This window comes from Acanthaster planci, linkage group LG15, assembly GCF_054643075.1.
Source record: "Acanthaster planci isolate LZ-2023a linkage group LG15, COTS_SCS, whole genome shotgun sequence".
NCBI lineage: Eukaryota > Metazoa > Echinodermata > Asteroidea > Valvatida > Acanthasteridae > Acanthaster > Acanthaster planci.
Genome location: NC_141791.1, coordinates 11298481 through 11318279, shown reverse-complemented (window position 1 = coordinate 11318279; position 19799 = coordinate 11298481). Strand labels below are relative to the sequence as shown.

Genomic DNA, 19799 nt, shown 5'->3' with positions numbered 1-19799 from the left:
TCGCTGGCGGAATTTCTCCCCAGAGGAAAATGTGCGTTTTTTCGCTGGGACTGACGATGTGTGTTTTTATAACTGCAGTTTCTTCATAGTTGAGTTCGTACCAACATGAGTCGGCTGTATATTGCATTATCCACCATGCATAGAAAGACCTCCTCATTGGTTGGGAGGGCATGTCATAATAGCCTAAATTCACTGACGTCTCCTGTGTACGCCGCTTTTGCTAATTAATAGATAAAAAACCGACAAATGCAATCACCCCCATGTAATCCTACCTCTGTTCATGCTGAACAGCCTGGTTTAGTCACCTTTAACTACGGGGCCTTCCCTAAGCAGGGAAAAAAATCAAGCCGGTCCCTGGCCAAGTGCAATTCATCTGTGTGCAAAGATCGTCCAGATTTGAGTCATCCTTTTTTTTTCTTTTTTTAACGTCAACTGGTGCCTGGCTTGCCCAGGTCTTGCCTGTGACCCATGCACGACCTTCTGAAGGCTGTCGGGCCTCGTGGAAGCTCTGTGGCTTTCCAGAAGGCACATACCTGGGTAATTGTACCCCGGTAACTAGCAAAGCCAAAGTTTATTTCATGTGCCTTGTCACCCTTCGGAGCAGTTACTGGAAAGCAAACATAGAACTACTGTCGGGTCAAAGCTCAATACCTTTTCCTGGTTTTTTTTCGGATTTAATGGTTTGAGGGTGCAGAGGACATCCATGTAGGGACTGAAAATCATGTAGAAGAAAATCTACGTTGAAAAATTAATAATAATGGGATTATAAGACCGGCGTCACCACAGTCCCCATATAAATAGTTACTGGGGGAAAAACACATTTGCAGCGTAGGGTTAACACAATTCCTCAATGCTGGTGTATGCTGCATATCAAATAGTTCATAAACAAAAGAAAGTGAAAAAGATCAGATGCAACATTCTTTCCGTCTAGAGTTTTGGACATTTCCAGGGGTTTTGCCGTAAAATCATGAGGTTGCACGTCGTTGCCATCAAGGAAACGCCTGGTTACCTTTCGTTTATTTGGAGTTCAGAGCCCTCAGTATCTATAGACCGATTCGGTGACAATAATCAGGAGCCATTCCTGCGCAGTGTCCCCACGCACGTGGACAAAAGAGATGAACATTGGGTACCGTTCGATTAGCTTACACGTGTAAGTCAAACTTACACGAGAGCGTTCGTTTTGCCATCGCGTGATCTCCGTGCCTGCCCTGGTGTCAGCCACCACTACCTCCGCTGGTGAGCGGGTCTGTGGAGGCTGCCCAAGGTAATGAAGTCACAGATGGACTGTTCGAGCATGGACATGGTGGAACGAGGTGGGGACTTGACCTTTTTCCGAGAATGCCCGGGAGAATACACTGCATCGCTCGATTCGCCTCATTTCGAGGCTTCCCTTGGTGTAACACTGGTGTATTCAGGGAAGCTAATCGAACGCACACATTGAATGCTTCCTCATCAGCCAATGGAGCGCACTGCTAACCAAACCACGCGCTCGTCAAGTTTAGAGATGCGCGCCTGAGTGACTGGGACACCGTCAGCGAATCAGTCTGTACCTTTTGGTGTTCCGTTCCTTCAACAGTTCCCATTGTCGTTGGGCCGACAGGAAATCCAAAGAAATTAAGAAGAAATACGGTGGTTGGAAGCTTAGAAGCTTGGTGGAAGCTTAGAAGCTTTCTTTCGCGATAACAGTGCGTCTGTGTGTGCATGTGGCATAACGGCTCACTACATCACATACATATGTTGAAGAGGCAATGTGTCTGATTTACTCAACAAATACAATTACAGCCTCCTCGAAATTGCCAGTGTCTCGCCAACCGAGTCCCTAAAACCAGATTACAGGATCTTGCATTTCGTTACATGTTTTTCGAAGTATTTCTTCCTCATCTGAATGAAAAAGTAATAAACGAGGGCTATATTTGAGGCAAGTGGCCATCCTTTCCATACTTAAAAGACAAAAACGAGGGTGAACCAGTGTGTGCACTATGTGTACTGTTTTACACCTGCAGGAAAAAATAGAATCTTCGTTCGACTGACCCCCTCGATATATTTTTATGCAAGAGCAAAAAACTATTTAGGTTTTGGCTTTGTCTCCCTCTGAGACCAAATAAATGTCGTCTCAATATAGAATTTAATCAACATTGCATAGTCAAAGTTTGTTTGTTCTTGTTTTTCGATCAATATCATGAGTAGGACCAAGCCGAACTAGAACTCCCACCCTTTCCACACTTCAAGATTGATCATGAGTCCCATTTTCATTTGATGGAGATTATTTCTGTATGGATCATGAGTATTAATTAGCGTTTTTAGACGCTCGAGCTCCGTCTTTCTTCTCGTTTTTTCAGAAGACACGGGCGCGCGAGCGCCAGTCAGCCACAGTTGGGCCAATTTTGTTAGATTTTAGCCTTGTCAGAGGGAAGGTGTTCTGCCGTACGTTTACTCCTGTCATAAGTCAGTTTTGTCCACGTTTTTCGTAGCGAACGTTTGTAGATCGTGTATGCGTTGCAGTGATACCACAGAGTACGCTGTGGGTAATTCGCCACTCCCCGTGAACTCTGGCCGGGTTGCTTGCGACCTTGACATGCATCGTGCATTTATCAGAATTTACTGCATATCATGAAGGAGTGCAAAACCTTTAACGATTTGTGCTCACTTCTGCAAATATACTGACATTTAAATGAACTTATGCACTGCTAGTTCTCTGTATTCAACTGACATTTTCACTACATTACATTTGGCATCGGGATGTTTTGCATAATTTCCAAAGTCAGTGCCCCAAATATGTGACGGGAATTTTTGTGTTTCGTGTAGCTGCTAACGTTGTAAACATAGTCCAAGCATGAACCCTCTAAGAGTCTTGAGAAAAATAGCAGACCAGGTTTCACGGGTTAGTATCTAGTCACTTCCAACGTTTAGCTGCTGCCATGTTACAATTGTTTAAGTTCCAACTTCTGATGTTCTCACTATTTAGTGGGTATTTGTATATGACCCCGTATATAGGACTTTGTTAGACTTTGTCACCGTGCAGTTTACCCGCGAGACCTTCTATTTTAAGGAAATGTTTAGTTTTCTAATTAACATTCGCCACTTAGTTTTGTTTGTACCATACAAATTGAAAGTGTTTTTTTTTTTCGCTTTTAAGCTTGTAAGAGATTGTTAGCGTTATGTTTCCTATCGGTTATCATTTGCGCAGGACTTTCTGCAGTTGATAATATTCAGCTGTTTATTCTCGCCCTTTAATTGGGTATGTCAGATTTTTTGACATCTCCGGGTACAGTGCACCCGAGATGTAACAGTGACTGATTGAGAATTTTTAAAGTCTGTTTCCTATAGATGTTATTGGAAGTGATTTTGCCGTTTTGGGCTTTAAATCTCCAGCTGTTGTCCTGGGTATGTAAAGTATATGTAAGGTATATGCTCGTTGCACAAATTGTATTGTGTGTCCAATTCATTTTAATCTCTGACAGCCTTGTATTGATTTTTTATTGGTCAGCCCTAATGCGAGACATTGTTGGAGAATTCATCATATTCGACCCATTGCTAGATGTTGGTTCACTTCCTATAATTGAAAGAAGTTTTGAAGATGGGGTACAGTTACTTTTTGTAAACTTAGGCAATTATTTAGATTTCCAAATGACCTTGCTTTGCATTTCCTGAACAGAGCACCAAAAAGGGGAACCTGCCAAATCAGGATTTATATGACTTCCCTTTGAAGTATGCATTACCCATATATGACTAGCTCTTGTTTCACATGCAGTATATATGGCAAGTTGCTTGTTTACATCCACTTTGTTTTAAAAGGGTTACTCCAAAGAACTTGATCAATGTGAAACGAAATTCATGAATGTTTTTTGTTTGCTTCAAAGCTTTTTGACCGTTAGTTTATCACTTTCCATGTCTCAAATATCAATAATTCCAGAGATGGTTAATGAGAAGTTACTAGATTTTTACAGTTTTTTTCTCGCCTTGTAAGCGTTGCGATGGGTAGCCTGCCTTGCAGGATATGGTGTGTCTATGTGTGTCTTATGATATGATATGATCAGGCTCTGTGTTGGTTAATTAATTGTAGCTGAATCAGTCTGAGAATTGGATAGATACATTATAGGTATTGTACCCTCGTATTAGTATGCGGTTGAGGTAGCCTACTTCGCAGGACATAGTGCTCGCCCACCCAACCTGAATTTGCATCTTGCCTATATTTGTTGTATAGATCACATATCGGTGATCTCGAAGAAGTGTACAATGCTCTAGACGGCATGAGCTCATGATTCTTGCAACGTTTTAAAGTTTTGTAACGATTTACCGGTTGGTTTTGTATAAATGTTAATTGTTCAAGGTTACAGTTTCAGTGTCCTCCGACATCAGAGTAATGTTGGCACATGGATGCAGAAAGTTTTCTTGGTACATCCTGATAGATACTAGTACGTTTTACTGATTTGGACCTTTTGAGGGCAAGGGTCCTCAAGCAGGGAACTTGTAAGGATAATGAATATTAATTAGCATCTTCAGACGCTCCACCTTTCTTCTCATTCTTTCGGAAGACATGGGCGCGCGAGCGCCAGTGAGCCACAATTCTGCCCGTTTTGTCGGATTTTAGCCTTGTCAGAGGGAAGGTGTTCTGCGCCGTTCGTTGGCTCATCCTTGTTTTTAAAGAGTACCAAGTCAGTTAGTATTCCTTTTATAATCGTTTTACAATTACTTTCAAATGAACATGGGGAGCTTTTCTTTGCCTTACTCGTGATTCCTATCATAAGTCAATTGTCCACGTGTTTCCTAAGTATGTTGTACCGTGTACATGTACATGTACTGTACATCGTGCATGCATTGCAGTGACACCACCGTACGCTGTGGGTAATTCGCAACTTTCCGTGACCTCTGACCGGGTTGCTCAGCGATCTTGGCATGCATCGCGTACATGTATGTATCAGAATTTACTGCCTATGCGCAAACCCTTTCACCTCTGTGTGCACCTCTGCAACTTACATTTAAATGAACTTATGCGCTTGTAGTTCTCCGTATTCAATTGACATTTTCACTACTGTCGTGGAACATGGGCGGGTCTGCTCCTGCCAAGGAGGGGGTAGGTAATCCACCTCGGGTGACGAGGGTGTGGACCACTCAAACGGAACTCAACACCAGGACAAGGTATCTGTGGTGTACTGTACTCTTATCTATTATCACCATGCAACATCAGTGGCCAATCCAGTGGTGAGAAAGCGGACGTGGCATTAACCCTAACAGTCCTCAATCCTTCACCTGTTGGAGGACCGAGGACTGTTAGGTTTAACCCAATGTTGAACCGAAGAAAACACCCCAAGCCAGTAGCTCTCGCTCTCAGTCAAGACTATACTGCGGTAAACAATAGGCCTACATGTACGCGAACGGGTACTGGTTGGTTGCACTATGCACTACACGCACATGTCTGATACACACGTCAGAATGTTTCCAAAACGTTAACAAAAACAGCCTCTTTTAAGCAACATAGTGATTCCTTCAGCCCAAATTCCATTACTCAAAGGTATAAGCAACAATAAGCTTACCGTTCGTATGGGTGTATCATACATAGAAATCCTTCCAAATATGGAATTCTGACCAAAACCGGTCGGAGGCACTTGTGGTCTGTGCTCAGCAGCTGTCAAAGACAGAGACAGCGAGCACCCCGTCCTGTGGCCAAACACTCGTAGAGAGTCAAGTTATTGATCCGCAATTAAACTACACGCACTTTCAAATAGGTAAAGTACACAAATGATCCCTTGAACTATCTTATAGATTCCAAAAAAGTGTTTCTATATTAGTCAAACGTCTCCATTACATATTTCCACTTATTTACGAGGAATATCGTAAGTTAAATTTATTTTAGAGATAGCGGAAGGACCTTTTGTTTATATGCGTGAAGGGTCATCTGCCCAGATACAGCGGCGTTCATCAAAGGGAGTATTGTTGACCACACTTGATGCACAACGGTGCTTGTATTAAAGCAAGTATAAAAATTCTGTTTTCCCACACTACATTACATGTTTTCAGATTGGGTAATTTTGTAATGCTGCATTACAGGTAGCGCATGGACATGTAACCTTCCACTAGTCTTGTGAAGACAAGGCGCTGGGTGAGTTCCATGAGCCTACATTGTCACCCTGTGACACCCGTAGAGTTATCCTACCCTTGGGGACATACCTTTGGTAGCTTAGACACGAATATATACACACCTGTTGCTGGAAATTTGTTTTGCCTGTACAATATTTACATTTATTTATAAAAGAACACAAAATAAGGATCATTTCTTACATTAACATTGTTTTTAATTACAATAGAAATGAGGTGATGAGCGCCTCAATGTCCCGCCACCATGTTGCTTCTGTTTCTCGCGTTGTAGTCGGCTTCTGTGGCCTGTGGCTGACTCAGCAAGTTTCTGCGTCCCACCGCCGCGGTCCAACCTTTCTGTCACCACCGGTCAACCGACTCCCTCTTCCTCTTGACGTAAAACCCAGGAACTGGGCGTTTCCTGGCTTTCAGTCTGAACGTACATGTAGTTTATTCTAGTTCCATAATTAGAAGTCACTCATCTCAAGACTAACTCGACTCACGACTACAATTCATCGAGGCTGGCCGCTGCCCTCTCCTCGGAATCCAGCAATGAACTGATCACATCAACCCATATCTTTTCTTCTAAACCCGAAGGAAAGATTCCAGCACTGCCACGCCTCATTCCAAAGAACTCAACATGTTTTGTGTACTATACCCTTCATAAATATTCATTATTCAAATTAATACATAAGTGGCTACATCTACCAATAACAACTCAACTGGCACTCAGCCCATCATTCTGGTAAGGTTGACTGACTTCAGGAATGTTTGGGTGTGGCGGCTCAGGAAAATAAAATCTTGTTTCCCCACTAAAAACCACGTTTATCTTTTCAACAATTAGGGCCAAAATACAGCAGCAGTGCTACTGTGGATCCATTTATTCTTCATCTGCTCCTTGTTAACATTAGTTACAGTGCAGACGAGACGGATTGTTGGAAAACAATATCACCAATACTTCAGCCTGGGTGTGGATTCGAGGGTCACAAGTCTGGCCGTTTGCCTTGAGCGATTGCGTTGAGTCGTAAGTGGCGTAATTGTTTTTTATTTTGCGCACGCTGTCAGTGACTATTTCTTCTGTTTTGTGGCATGTACAGGTTAGGTTGATAAAAAGCTCTTCCGAATGGAGTTGTTCTGTTAATGTTTATTTGGAAATGACAAAGTAAACAAGAAATGCTTACTACCCACTTAGCGGGCAGTCATTACACAAATGAATATGAAATCTATGCGCTGCTGTTATCAAAGATCAGTTCAAGGGTTGAGTGCAGATTTTCGCCTCCATTAACGGTATCGTGCAAATTCTGAACAAAGAGAAATTTACCTGCACATCAAAACTGAAGTCAAAATATATCTGTGTTTGATTTGCTTTGGCCTGTTTTTGTGGCATTCGTTGATCAAGCACAGAACCACGCATTTGACCTTAAAAGATGGGCGACTAAAACTGAATTGTTCCTGGTTGATATAGGAGAGATAACAAACGCGAGGCTGCAAACATGCTAAAAAGAGACGAAAACCAAAATAGAATACACCCCCTGAGCAGTGAAAAAAGCACAGCAGAAGTTCATCAAAACGGGTTCCTAATTTAATGGTAATCCACTCAATTTTGTTCGAAAAGAATCACAGATCAGGATGAAATTTGACGAGGTCTTGGAGATCCTAGGCGGGTTCGGAAGGTACCAGTGGTACGCCTTTTTCTTCCTGAACCTAGTCAACTACTTGGGGGCGTTCACCACCCTGCAGCACGCATTCTACGCCGGCGAGAGCGACCACTGGTGCAAGACGTTCAGCCCTAACTGCACCGCGTTTGGGTTGAACACGCCGGAGGAGTGCACGGAGGCCGTGAAGCGAGTCAGCATTCCGCCCGCCGAAAACTACCCAGAGAAAGACCCGTACTACTACGACAACTGCCGCCAGTGGGACCTGCCCGAGGGGCTAGAATTCAACCCTTACATCAACCACACCGACTACAATGCCTCCAAAGTGGCCTGCAAAAACGGATGGGAATTCAACACAAGCCAGTTTGAAACGACCATTATCATGGACGTACGTATAATTGCTGTGTACTGTGAATTCGAGAGCTTTGTGGTTGAAGGGAAAGGACATCGTACATTTATTAGCTGTGTATATGATTATAAAACAAGTTGATTATACAATTCTGCATGAGGCCTAATGCAAAGATTTAACCTCATCTTGTAGAGTGCCGAAGTGACTACGTCACTCGCACAATCCTGTGTGTAAAAGGCAATACACTGTTCTCAATGGATATAAGAACGGCACAGAGGAACCAGTCCATTCCAGGGATGGTGGTTGCTATGCAAAAGCAAAAATCAACAGCAAACATCTCGAGGTATAGCAACAGTGTCTTTAGTCTGGGGAATTCAAATTGGTACGTTTCTATGCAATTAGATAACACAGTGTACCAGATTTTATTCAAATTCAACTTGCAAGAGGCCTATTGCAGGGTGGGCACTCCTGACAAACAACTTTCGGGGGGGGGGTAGTCCCAACCCCAAATGCTACGCTAATGAAAGTAATAGTTCACTGTTGTTGCTTTCATGTGGTCAGTGGAACCTTGTTTGTGAGGATGGGGGCGCGACAAACATCATGACGTCAGTCTTCTTCGGCGGCTTCATGGCCGGCTCTTTCCTTTTTGGTGTCATATCTGATTGGTGAGCGAAATTATTTTAAGTCTGAAGTGATGTTTTATCGCAGTGATACGTTCATCTATTTCTATCAATTTGACAATTAAAACCTTCCTTGATTACCTACGTGTACCTCAGCCGTAATTCACAAGTGTTGGGCAAATTTTTCAGTGGGTTGATGTTTTCACACAGTGACAAAAACCCCTTTAATGTATGATATAAAACAGAATGCTGCTGTTACTTCACGAAATGCAAAAAGTGTTTTTGATATATTACTGCTTAATTTAGACAATATTTCTACAACTTTGCGTGGATTACCAATGAAGATACGACCCTGTGTGCCTTACAGCACTCCTACTCATTCATGGGTTTTTGAATGCAGCACAAACACATACATTTGCCTTTCTCGATCAGATATTCCTAGCAAAAGTCGTCCGCAGTGATCCATTATCTCTCCAATTCTCGAGACCAACTTTGGGGGGGGGATCGACCATGTAACCGACTATCCCCCCCCAATCCTACCTTTTACTCATTACCCTTCCGTTCTTCACACAACGATCCATAAACACACCGCGCATTTTGTATGCATCACACTGCTCACTGCTGGACCATATTAGGAGGCGGGGTTGAGTGAAGTAGATGTACCCTTTACCAGTGCTGATCTAACTGGCCTGCACTCAAAAATCCAAAGTTTTAAGAACTCAATAGTAGGGGCATGCAGGCTCGTTCCTTACATTTTCTTGAAATGAACACTTATCATGGCAACGCAGACAGTCGTAAAATCCGTAACAACAAAACCACTCAAAAAGTGTCATTCAAGCCGATTACTATCGAACCTCGTTAAGAAGAGTAATGTTTAAATTTATAACATTCTGCTTTTAATATTGAAATGTTTATCATTACTAATAAAATCAGAGGTTTTTTAACGAGGTTATCTGCAAATCTTATTAATAAGGTTTAACCTCACATGTGTTCTCGATTTGTCCATTCGGCAGGATATGGAAGATTTCCTAAATTCATAAAGCACCGTGACATTATCGCTCCACTTGAAACATTGACTTTATTCCGTATTTATTTCCAATTTTGGGGGATTATTTTTAACGCATAGGCCTAAGCACAGTAGAAGTTCAACGTTTGAACTGCGACCTTGTTTCAACGGAAGCGCGGGCCAGAACCATCACGATGAAGGCAGAGCACTGCCAGCGCTGCTCTGCGTCGCCCAAGCATCCTTCAACAAATTTGTTGTAATAAAATGCATCCAAATTATTTGGCTGCATCTGGAAAAAAATACATAAGTCTACGAGAAATGCAAAAAGCCACTATCTGGCGGCTTCTGAAGTGTAATTCCACAACCAGAATGAGAAGCCATTACTGCGGTGACGCAGCACTCTGGACAGGTGGTACGCGCGCGTTACACGCCTCTTTGACCAATAGGGTGTCGTCATTTGCCAGTCGCACGTCAAGCTTATGAATTTGCGTGTGAGTGCAGCGCGGACGTAGTTATAATCGGATTAGTCTATAGACGCGTTCGTTATTTCCAAAAGTCACAAATCAGGTTGCACACAGTCATGAGATTTGCCCTTCAAGGGGACCAGGTACCAGCAGCGGATTTGAAATGGTTCAACTATTTCTGCAGGTGGGGGCGTAAAAGAGCGCTGATGCTGGCAGTGGTGGTGTGGTTTCTAGGCGTCCTGGCCACGCCCTTCACAAGCGCCACCTGGCATTACTACATTGTGCGATTTATCACTGGAACGGGGCAGCTGGGTCGCTGGATCCCTGCATACGTTCTGGGTAAGTGAAAAACACACAGTTCTGTTTGCTATTCAGGCGGTGCCTGAACATTAGAGAGCACAAAATGCCAAGCGATTGGAAACAACCCATCCTCCTCGCAAAAAGTGATATCATGGGTAAACTTCTTAAGCGATCCACTCTTTACTGCACGATATTTTCTAGCAAAGGAAATCCCCTTGTTTTTGAAATGCAGTTTCCACACAGTTTCCCAACCTGCCCTTAACTAGCGAATATGTGGCCCATTAAAACAAATACAGGAGAAGCACTTTTTGCAAGCATGACTGTGGCATGATTTTTACAGTGAACAGCAAAACACGAAATACATCGTACGAAACAAAATCACCAACTGCACGATCCTAACTGATTGATTGTTACTGCAGTAACAAAGTAGAACATAGGAAGACCGTTACTGTAGCAAGATCTAGGACGAATAAGAACTTTTTCCTTTGACTGTTACCTTTTGATTTGTTTTCAGTAAATGAGTTTGTATCTGCCAAATGGCGCATTGTGGCCGGGGTTTTCATAGGAGTTTCGTACTCATTGGGATATATGACAGTCGCCCTCGTTGCCATGGGGATAAGACAGTGGCGAGTACTGGCGTTCATACCCATCATTCCAGTTTTCCTCAGCGTGTTCTTGGTGCTGTAAGTAGAAGTTGGATATTTCAGACAGGATTTCCACGTCACCGTCGCAGTGTCATGTACGCCACTTAATCCTTTTAAGGTCACTAGCACGTCTTTGGTCGCCGTTCCACCCTTTCCAAGTCGTACTGATTACGTAAACACTACCAACACACCGTAAACATAAACCGGACCGAAAAGGAAACAGAAAATACAGTCTAACTAGGCAAAAAGGGCAATGCAAGAATCGTACAAATTCCATCTCTGCGGTGTGCCAAAGCTGAATACAGAAACAGTTGCACCAGTTTCAGATTTCTGAAACTAAAAAGTTGTTCATTATGTGTACAGTAGTGTGCTGCTATTGCATACAAACTGTCTGTGTGCCCTGGTGCGTACACCGATCAGTTAGTTTCCATCAAACGTGACACTGTACTTGTGTCGCTTCCTCCTTGCAGAGGTCTGTCCGAGTCCGTCCGATGGCTCTTGTCCAAGGGCCGAGTGCAGGAGGCCGAGGAGGTCATCAGGAAGGTGGGCAAGTGGAACAAAAAGACCCTGCCGGAGAAGATCTTTGACGAGAAGGAGATCGAAAACTATAAGGTGAGACTAATGCCAGGCGCACGTGTTCCTTGGCAGGACATACCCAGGCAATTACACACCTCACTCTTGAAAATGGTACTAGATAGAGTAAAATTTGGTTTTCTTATCAACATCATCTTGGCTTGATGATGTGTGTGTGTTCTTTAGGGAGAATTTCAGTGAGCGCGGTTCACTGAAGTGGAAATCGGTCACATTCCATTGGCAGGATCTGTAATGTGTTGATGAAACCACCGAAAAGATTTGAAGTCGGTAGTTGTTGGCCAGGTTTTGTCTGCTCCTGGCGTACTCGTTTGTTAGAGTTTTGCTGAGAATTAGAAATTCTTTGCACTCTGATTCATTCAGTCAGGGGACTGACTGATTGAATGCCTTGTTTAAAACCCAAAGGCAAGCTTATCATAAATTACGTACTAACCTTTTTTGGTAGGAATCGTCAAAAGGACACTTGCCCTCGTTCATTGATCTGTACCGAACCCCCAACCTGTGTTTCAGAACCCTCATCTTGCAGTTCAACTGGTGAGTTGTTACTAATTTCAAAACACATCTTTTGCAGATACTTTTGCTGTTGCTGTTGCAGCTGCTGCGGTAGCCATGTTTACACTATTGCTGTTTCTGTCGTTGCAACTGATGTGGTAGCCATGCTTATACTATTGCTGTTGTTGCAGCTGATGTGGTAGCCATGCTTATACTATTGCTGTTGCTGTTGTTGCAGCTGATGTGGTAGCCATGCTTATACTATTGCTGTTGCTGTTGTTGCAGCTGATGTGGTAGCCATGCTTATACTATTGCTGTTGCTGTTGTTGCAGTTGCTGCGGTAGCCATGCTTATACTACTGCTGTCGCTGTTGCAGCTGATGAAGTAGCCATGCTTATACTATTGCTGTTGATGTTGTTGCAGCTGATGCAGTAGCCATGCTTATACTTGTGCTGTTGCTGTTGTTGCAGCTGCTGCGGCAGCCATGCTTATACTTGTGCTGTTGTTGCCGTTCAAAGATAAGGCGATTTTTGGTCAATTCACTTTCTTTTTTTTGGGGAAGCGTGTGCAAGGCCCCAAAATGAAGCCTCAAATTTAAAAAGGCTACGGGTACACAGCAAAATCTGTGGTGTTAAAATCAAGATTTTTAAAGTGTTATAACATGACCACATTATGGTGTTACTTTTATACCGCTGGTGTTACTTTGCACACCTATAAGTGTTACAGTGCACGGGAGGGTGTTAAAGGTAACACCAAATACCACCAAACCTTTCAGCACGAGTGGAATGCTGGTGTAGTCCTCTGATAACACCGGGGTGTTGAATTTAACACCCCAGATTTTGCAGTGCAGTTGGCTGAAATGCTGTTTTTACACTCCCATCTTCACTTTAAAGTAGCGCTGTCTATCGTTACGGTGTGAGAAAAGCAGTCCAAACCAAGAGCGTGCGAATGGATTGTTATTATATCCCTCCCCGGCTATGGGCCTGTGAGCTAAGCAAATTATGAAGCCAAAGTTGACTTACTGGCATATAGTCGTTTACCAAATCAACAACGAAGCGACAAAACAACAAAATTAATCTTAATGAACCCTCACAACAGTGATTTGGGTTCACCACATGGCCTATTCCCCTCCCTTCCCCGAAAATGGATGTATCCACCCCTCCCAGGATTTAGGCCCATGCATTCGTGAGTGTTCTACTTGTACCAGCAAAGCTCAGCTTCGACTAAAGGAGCCCCCGTTGCGAAGAAAATAGTGCCCTCTCTTGGTCCCGCCCAAGGCCCATATGGCAAATCATTAGATCCATAGTGTTTCTATGTATATTATACTTGTACTGGTTTACTCAGGATGACGAATAGCATGGTGTACTACGGCCTGGCCTTCAGTACGCAGTCCTTGGGCTTCGACCAGTACTGGACCTTCTTCCTCTTCGGGGCAGTCGAGATCCCCGCCCTGATCTACGCCACCGTCGGTGTGCGAGTCTTCGGCCGCAAGATGAACATGATCATCCTGGAGCTGATAGGGGGCGCCGCCTGCCTAGCCACGATCTTCATAGGTAACGGCACAAGGGAACTTTGTTAGAGAGTTAGGGTTTATGTTGGACTGAGTGCGTCATGGGCCCTAGGCCCCAGTACATCATGCAAAGCACCAACATCAATTTCATAGCGATGGTTAGCGCTTGTCCCACTCGTTATGTCTTTCCGAAGCTGTGCATTATAAGTGTACTAACACCGACATGAAGGAATTAAATTATAAACCATCGGTTACAAACTCATACGAGAGTATCACATGTCAATAACAGCAGTGGGTTGAAAAGTTGTAGTTATGATGAGCAATGCTATAGCATTCCACTTTACTGTCACAGTAAGTTGTGAACACTTTTGCGCAGAATTTTGAACCTTTGCAAGGTATTTATGTTATTGCTTCTTCGATTCACTGCGCTGATTTTGGCAAAATTATACCAAAGCCCCTCTTTAGCAAAATTTTCAGTGACTGTTGATTGTAATGGGTTTTCTAAAATTCAATATGTGTTCAATAAATACCGCTATCCAGGAACATTTGGATACCTTTTCACAACTTTACCCAAGTTGAATACCAAAATTATAGCATTCACAATTCAGTTTAAAGAAAAGGTGCATGCGCTTTCCCAGAAAGAGGAATGTACCTTTTGAAGAGTGTGTGTGGGGTTGTTTTCAATGGGGTTTGGGTATACACATTTTGACTAGGGAAAACTGTGTAGAATTTGGTATTTAAGTGACAGGCATATTCAGTCATCGACTTTCCTGGTTCAATCAACAGAGAATGCAGTTGCAAGAACGGTTGTAGCCATGGTGGGGAAATTCTGTATAACGGCCACATTCAACATCGTCTATCTCTGGACAGGTGAGCTCTGCCCTACACCAGTCCGGTAAGTCAGCTAACGTAAAAGGTCCTCAGCACGGGCTGGACATTTTTGGCAATGTCCAGCTGAAGACTCATTTGTTAGTACTGAAAAAGATTGTTTGTGATTATTGGGCGACCTGGATTTTACGTTGCAGCCTTCAGCCTCCACTATCCTCAGTATCCACTATCCACTATATGCACTAGCCACACTATCCACTTTCCTCACAACCCGATATCCACAAGATCCACTATCAAAGTTATCCGCTTTCCAATTCTCAGAACGCAACACCTTACCTACTCCTTGAAAGTTGAGGTAAGAAACATTGTCACGATATTTCATTTTGATATTGAAGGAGGTGGCTTGTGATTTACTTACTAAATTTAAAGGTTCCACACCAGATTAAAAATTCCAGAATTAAAATGAAACCAGTCAGTTAACTGAGTAAGCCTGTCTGGTTGTGTAGTCGCGCCATTTTATTTCCTCATCTCAGTGAATATTAAACAAGTTAATGTTTCCTGAGCCAAGAGCCAACAGGAGCCAGCAGAGCGGTGCAAAACCATTACTACAAAGTTACTACAAGGTGCTTTTTCTCATCCAAACTTTGATTTTCCTATTAAAAATACATGTACGGTTTTTCGTAAAGCAAACATTAGCCGCTGTACTTTGCAATTGGTCGGCGGCAACTTTTACCTGAAAATACACATTTGCTCCATATATAAAGAGAGAGGCTCTCTGATTTATTAATTAGCAGTACTGTTGATCATTTAATGCAGTCATTTAATGCTGTTGTTGTTTGTTGTTGTATTGACGGCCTTAGTTCGCCAACCGTTTCTTTGCAAAAGCCACGATTGCACTAACACATTCAGAGGCTGTATAGACTGCTGATTGGGACATTTTGAACGTGAGTGGCATGAATGTAATACTCCGATTGGTAAAACTCTTGATATCTCTTAAAGGACCGTTGCGATAGGGCTGTGCTCCGTGACCGCCCGGGTGGGCAGCATCGTTGCCCCGCTCATCCTGAACTTGGCCAAGAACGAGAACATCACCGACGACCTTCACCTGATCGTCTTCGGCACAGTGGCGTTGACAGCGGGCCTGCTCCTCATCCCACTGCCGGAAACCAAAGGCGAGAAGCTCCCGGAGACTATGAGAGATGGGGAGGAGTTTGGCAAGTGAGTGGTATTACCTGATTTTCCCGCCTCCCTATTGGCCCTTTGGCATCTATCTGTCTACGGACACCCTGGGTTTAGTTTTCCAGTGCAGCATTAACGGAATGATACATACTTATCAGTGGAGGTGAATCCGGCTGTTTCTGTAAGCACGCGTAGTACCAAAGGTCATAGCCCAGCATTCCAAAGACAGCCGGAACCAAAGTTTTTAGAGAGGGGTAAAAAATGTTAATTGGGAGGAGGGGGGATTTGGAAATTTCTGAAACTTTATTTTTGCCTTTCTGAGGGGTACGGCAAAATTTCATTTCTTTATTCAAGCTGTTGGGAGGAAAAGAAGTAAAGTTTCTCTTGCGAATCCTCTTTTTCTCATTATTTTTCAAGAACCAAAACATGCCCTTTTTGAAAGGGGCACGCCCTCCCTTGCCCCTCCCCCTGCCCATGGAGGCAAGCAGGAATCACTCTAATGATATGATAGAGTAACATAATTAAGCACTGTATTAAAAAACTACAGAGGGAGCTGTATAAAAAGAGGTATTTGAGTACTGTGATATACTCCTGGGAAAATTCTTAGAAAGCTACAAAGGTCAGTTAGGACTAAAACCCTGGTGTCAACGGCGCGGGCATTGAGATCGACACATTTTACCACATTTTATGGTCATAACTTTTTTTTCAGTGGGCGAACTTGGCAAAGATTTTTTGTAATCCTCATCCCAGGCATACACCACTAGCCTGTAAACTCCCATTGGCTAGACCCCAACCACTGCCGAGTTAAAATTCTTGAAAGATCAGTCACCCCAAGGAGCCCATATGGTCGCTATCAGGAAGTGGATCTCTTTGATGACAGACATGTGTTGACTGGCCGGCTGTTTGGGTTGTGACCTGGTATTACTTATACTTCCATAGCAGATGAATGGACTCTAGTTAGAGGGGACCTCAGGGATGCATTACCTACCATAAAACAGTCGTTTAGGTTCAGGCATGACCGGGAACTGACCTGGAGACCACAATCACCTCATAGAGGAAGGGTGTGATTTAGGGGCCGGGGGCGCCTCGGAGGGTGTCATATAAGATTATGACCCCTTCGATATTCATCGTCAGTGGTTGGTATACTCGTTACTATTGCTTGAGGTTGTAAACATGTAATGTATCTGAAACCTTATATTTTGCAACGATAGCGAATTTAGTACATAGAGATACATTTTTTAAAATCTGGTTGGTATAGTTGGCTTATTTGGATGTTTTATTCAGGTTTAACTTTATGAAGAAATGGGCATGGGGTCGCAACCGCTATCATGACACTGATTCGTTAGTCGAGGAGGTAGACATGGACGTGAACCGGCAAGACGTTCTTAACCCTGCCTTCGTACCTGACACTGATGACTACGCTTGCATCGCCCAACCTCCCCCACCTTACGAGACCGTGAACGAGAAATCCTGCCAATTCCCGGAGAAACCCAGGCAGAAGAAAGCCGAGGGGGAGAACGGCTCCATGCCCGGGCCAGGGATATCAGGCAACGCCGCTTTGGAAGGATCGTCACCGGAGACGCCAGGCAGAATGGACGATTCGATAGAGGACCCGAGGGAAATTGACAAGGGATCACTGCCTGAGGAAGAAACCGTGCTGATCGTGGTCGACAAACCAGTTGAAGAAGAGGGTGATAATGGGGCTGGGACTGATTGTGATGACGGTAACAAGTCTACCAAAAGTGGTAATGATATTTCGGGCCACGATAGCAATGATGGTGATAAAATTAGTAGCAGTGGTGACGATAGTTCAAGTGGTGGAAGTGTTGACAAGGCTTGTGACATAAGTGAAAAGGCTGATGATGGAGGTAAAGGGGCTTCTGATCGTGGCAATGATGATGGTAGTGATGAGGCTATTGACGGAGGTGATCAAACTGAAGGGAGCAAAGATCGCTCACACGGCGGTGAGAAGGTAAACACCAATGGTGATAAAAACAGCAGTGACGGTGGTGAGAAGGGTCATGATGGTGATGGTGTTAAGGCTTGTGATGAAGGTGATCAAGATACTTATAATGGTAATAAGGCTAAAGGTGTAAGTGCTGATGATGCTAGTATTCATGATGTTGGGGATTACAATGATAATGTGGAAAGCAAAGGTTACTAAGACAGTAGTGAGAGGGTAGACTCGAGTGAGAAAGATAATGATGACGGTGATAAGGCTACCAACTCTCTTAGTGATTCAGATAACCATTAATGTGATGTTTGAGATACAGTTAGTAAAGGGTTAGTAAAAAATCTACTACATTTCTCTACTTACCAAATTACATTAAACAAGAAAGATCAAGCAAAACCCTCTGAGCAGCCACGCCCACAAAGTAAGACTTCTCAGTCGTGCAAGGCTTGATCCCATAAATGCCTTTAAGAAAAATTCCAGTTTTTTGTTCCTTTGGACCACAAGTGGTTAAACAGTGAGTTCTGACGTTTGAATTGCCTGGGGTATTGGATGCACGGTGAAAGAGTTGCATTGTTGTGGGATGAAGGATGGTGAGACCTGAGGTTTTTTGGGGGAGGTGAAAGGTACTAGAAGGTATACAAGAAAATAATAGTTCAGTAGCGATGCTTGAGGATGTGATATTATTGCCCGGGAAAGTATTATTACATTGTTTATTTAAGGCTTCTGTGCTGTTTAAAAAGAAGTATACAAAGTAAATTTATTAAAGTGAAGGTCACTGGATAAATTGAATTCTAAGTCACTGCGCACCTTTGTTTGGAGGCATAATAACGAATGACGAAACACCTATTTCGCCCGAATGGATTAGTATTTCGCCCGGGTGGAGTACTTTTTTAACGGGGTATACTATCCTTTAAACAATAATTCTATTACTGCCATGCATATTCACGTAAGGCTTCTTATATATATTATATGCACCTAAAACTATCCAGTCATTTGTCACGTCAATAATATACAGACTGAGACAGAGAAATATCATTCTTAGCTCCTTTTGGATAAGCCAAATGTTATATAAGTGTCTTTATTTTTTCATAATCAGCCGTATTAATGTCTTGAGAAAGTATTGTACATGAAAATGTAATATTCGACAAACTGAGGAAATTTAAGGTTCATTTAACTGTGAATCTGGGTTATTCATGGAGAGTAATTCATTAAAAATCCTGTAATCTATTGTTTGTGAAGGCATAGTTTAGATTTAAGTTATCAAGCAATTATTTCAGTCACCAACGTCGTAGATTTTGCTTTTTGTGCTGAATAAGATATCATATATTGTGTCATGTAACACCGATGGGCATTGAAATACTTACCAGTGGCAGTTTTTCTTGACTTTTTCTGTCACACGAGCTCTGTATTATTTTCCTGGCCAATTTCGGAAAATCCGCTGTTTAAGTTGTAAACTAAAACTTCAATTTGGAGTGGATCTGAAAACAACTCACAACCTAGTTTCATTTTCGCAATAATACAAGCATTCGTTTTGCATCCTTCAAATAAATAAATAAATGTGTATTACGTTTCATTTAAGAGGTTACGAATAAGTGGTTGGGATTTCGATTTGACGTATAGACGGATTTCACATTAGCGCCGTCTGCGCATATCTGCATCGAAACCGAGGCTCTCTGTGTTGAACTTCGTCGCACGCGCCCGCGGAATCGACACAGTAAATTGAGTATCTGGTTCGTAAGTGTGACGCCACTTCAGTTTAAACCACACCCACTGCACAAGATACACGACCATCGCAGGTACGTTAGTTGCGGTCAATCGTCGTTATTTTTTCTTTTGATTTTACGTGTCGAGTCACAAAAATTTGCAGTCTGAAAACCTTTATGTATTTTGTGTCTTAACTCCTTACTTTCAATCGTCTGATCGTATTCAGAATTGAAGCTGACACATAAAGCCTCGTTTTCAAACGCGGAAGTGCGCAGATCGACGCTAAAAGCGTCGTATTGGGATCCCTCTATTCGTTGCCAATTATAGCCAATGTGCAATCTTGTTCACCAACAATCTGTCTCTTACCGTAAACCGCCGGTACTGAGTATTCATTTTCATTTGCTTTAATCCACATTCACAGAAAATGC

At 43.0% G+C, this 19799-nt stretch overlaps 1 protein-coding gene across 1 annotated transcript; it reads left to right on the top strand.

The window, feature by feature from the left end:
* Positions 1-44: 44 nt before the first annotated feature.
* On the top strand, positions 45-19252 carry LOC110990275 (solute carrier family 22 member 13-like). Its single transcript, XM_087146424.1, has 13 exons — positions 45-5139; positions 6049-6100; positions 6987-7099; positions 7691-8118; positions 8641-8744; positions 10354-10508; positions 10984-11152; positions 11584-11725; positions 12150-12238; positions 13541-13749; positions 14493-14601; positions 15534-15752; positions 16998-19252. The coding sequence occupies exons 4-13, from the start codon at positions 7705-7707 to the stop codon at positions 17875-17877; spliced, it is 2490 nt and encodes an 829-aa protein (XP_087002550.1). The 5' UTR covers positions 45-5139; positions 6049-6100; positions 6987-7099; positions 7691-7704; the 3' UTR covers positions 17878-19252.
* The last annotated feature ends 547 nt before the right edge of the window (positions 19253-19799 follow it).

Bases quoted from the DNA above. Each gene is read 5' to 3' on its own strand.
- LOC110990275 (XM_087146424.1), top strand. From the start codon at position 7,705: ATGAAATTTGACGAGGTCTTGGAGATCCTAGGCGGGTTCGGAAGGTAC. The intron at 8,119-8,640 runs GTACGTATAATT...TCATGTGGTCAG, and splicing joins AAACGACCATTATCATGGAC to TGGAACCTTGTTTGTGAGGA. The intron at 13,750-14,492 runs GTAACGGCACAA...TTCAATCAACAG, and splicing joins CCTAGCCACGATCTTCATAG to AGAATGCAGTTGCAAGAACG.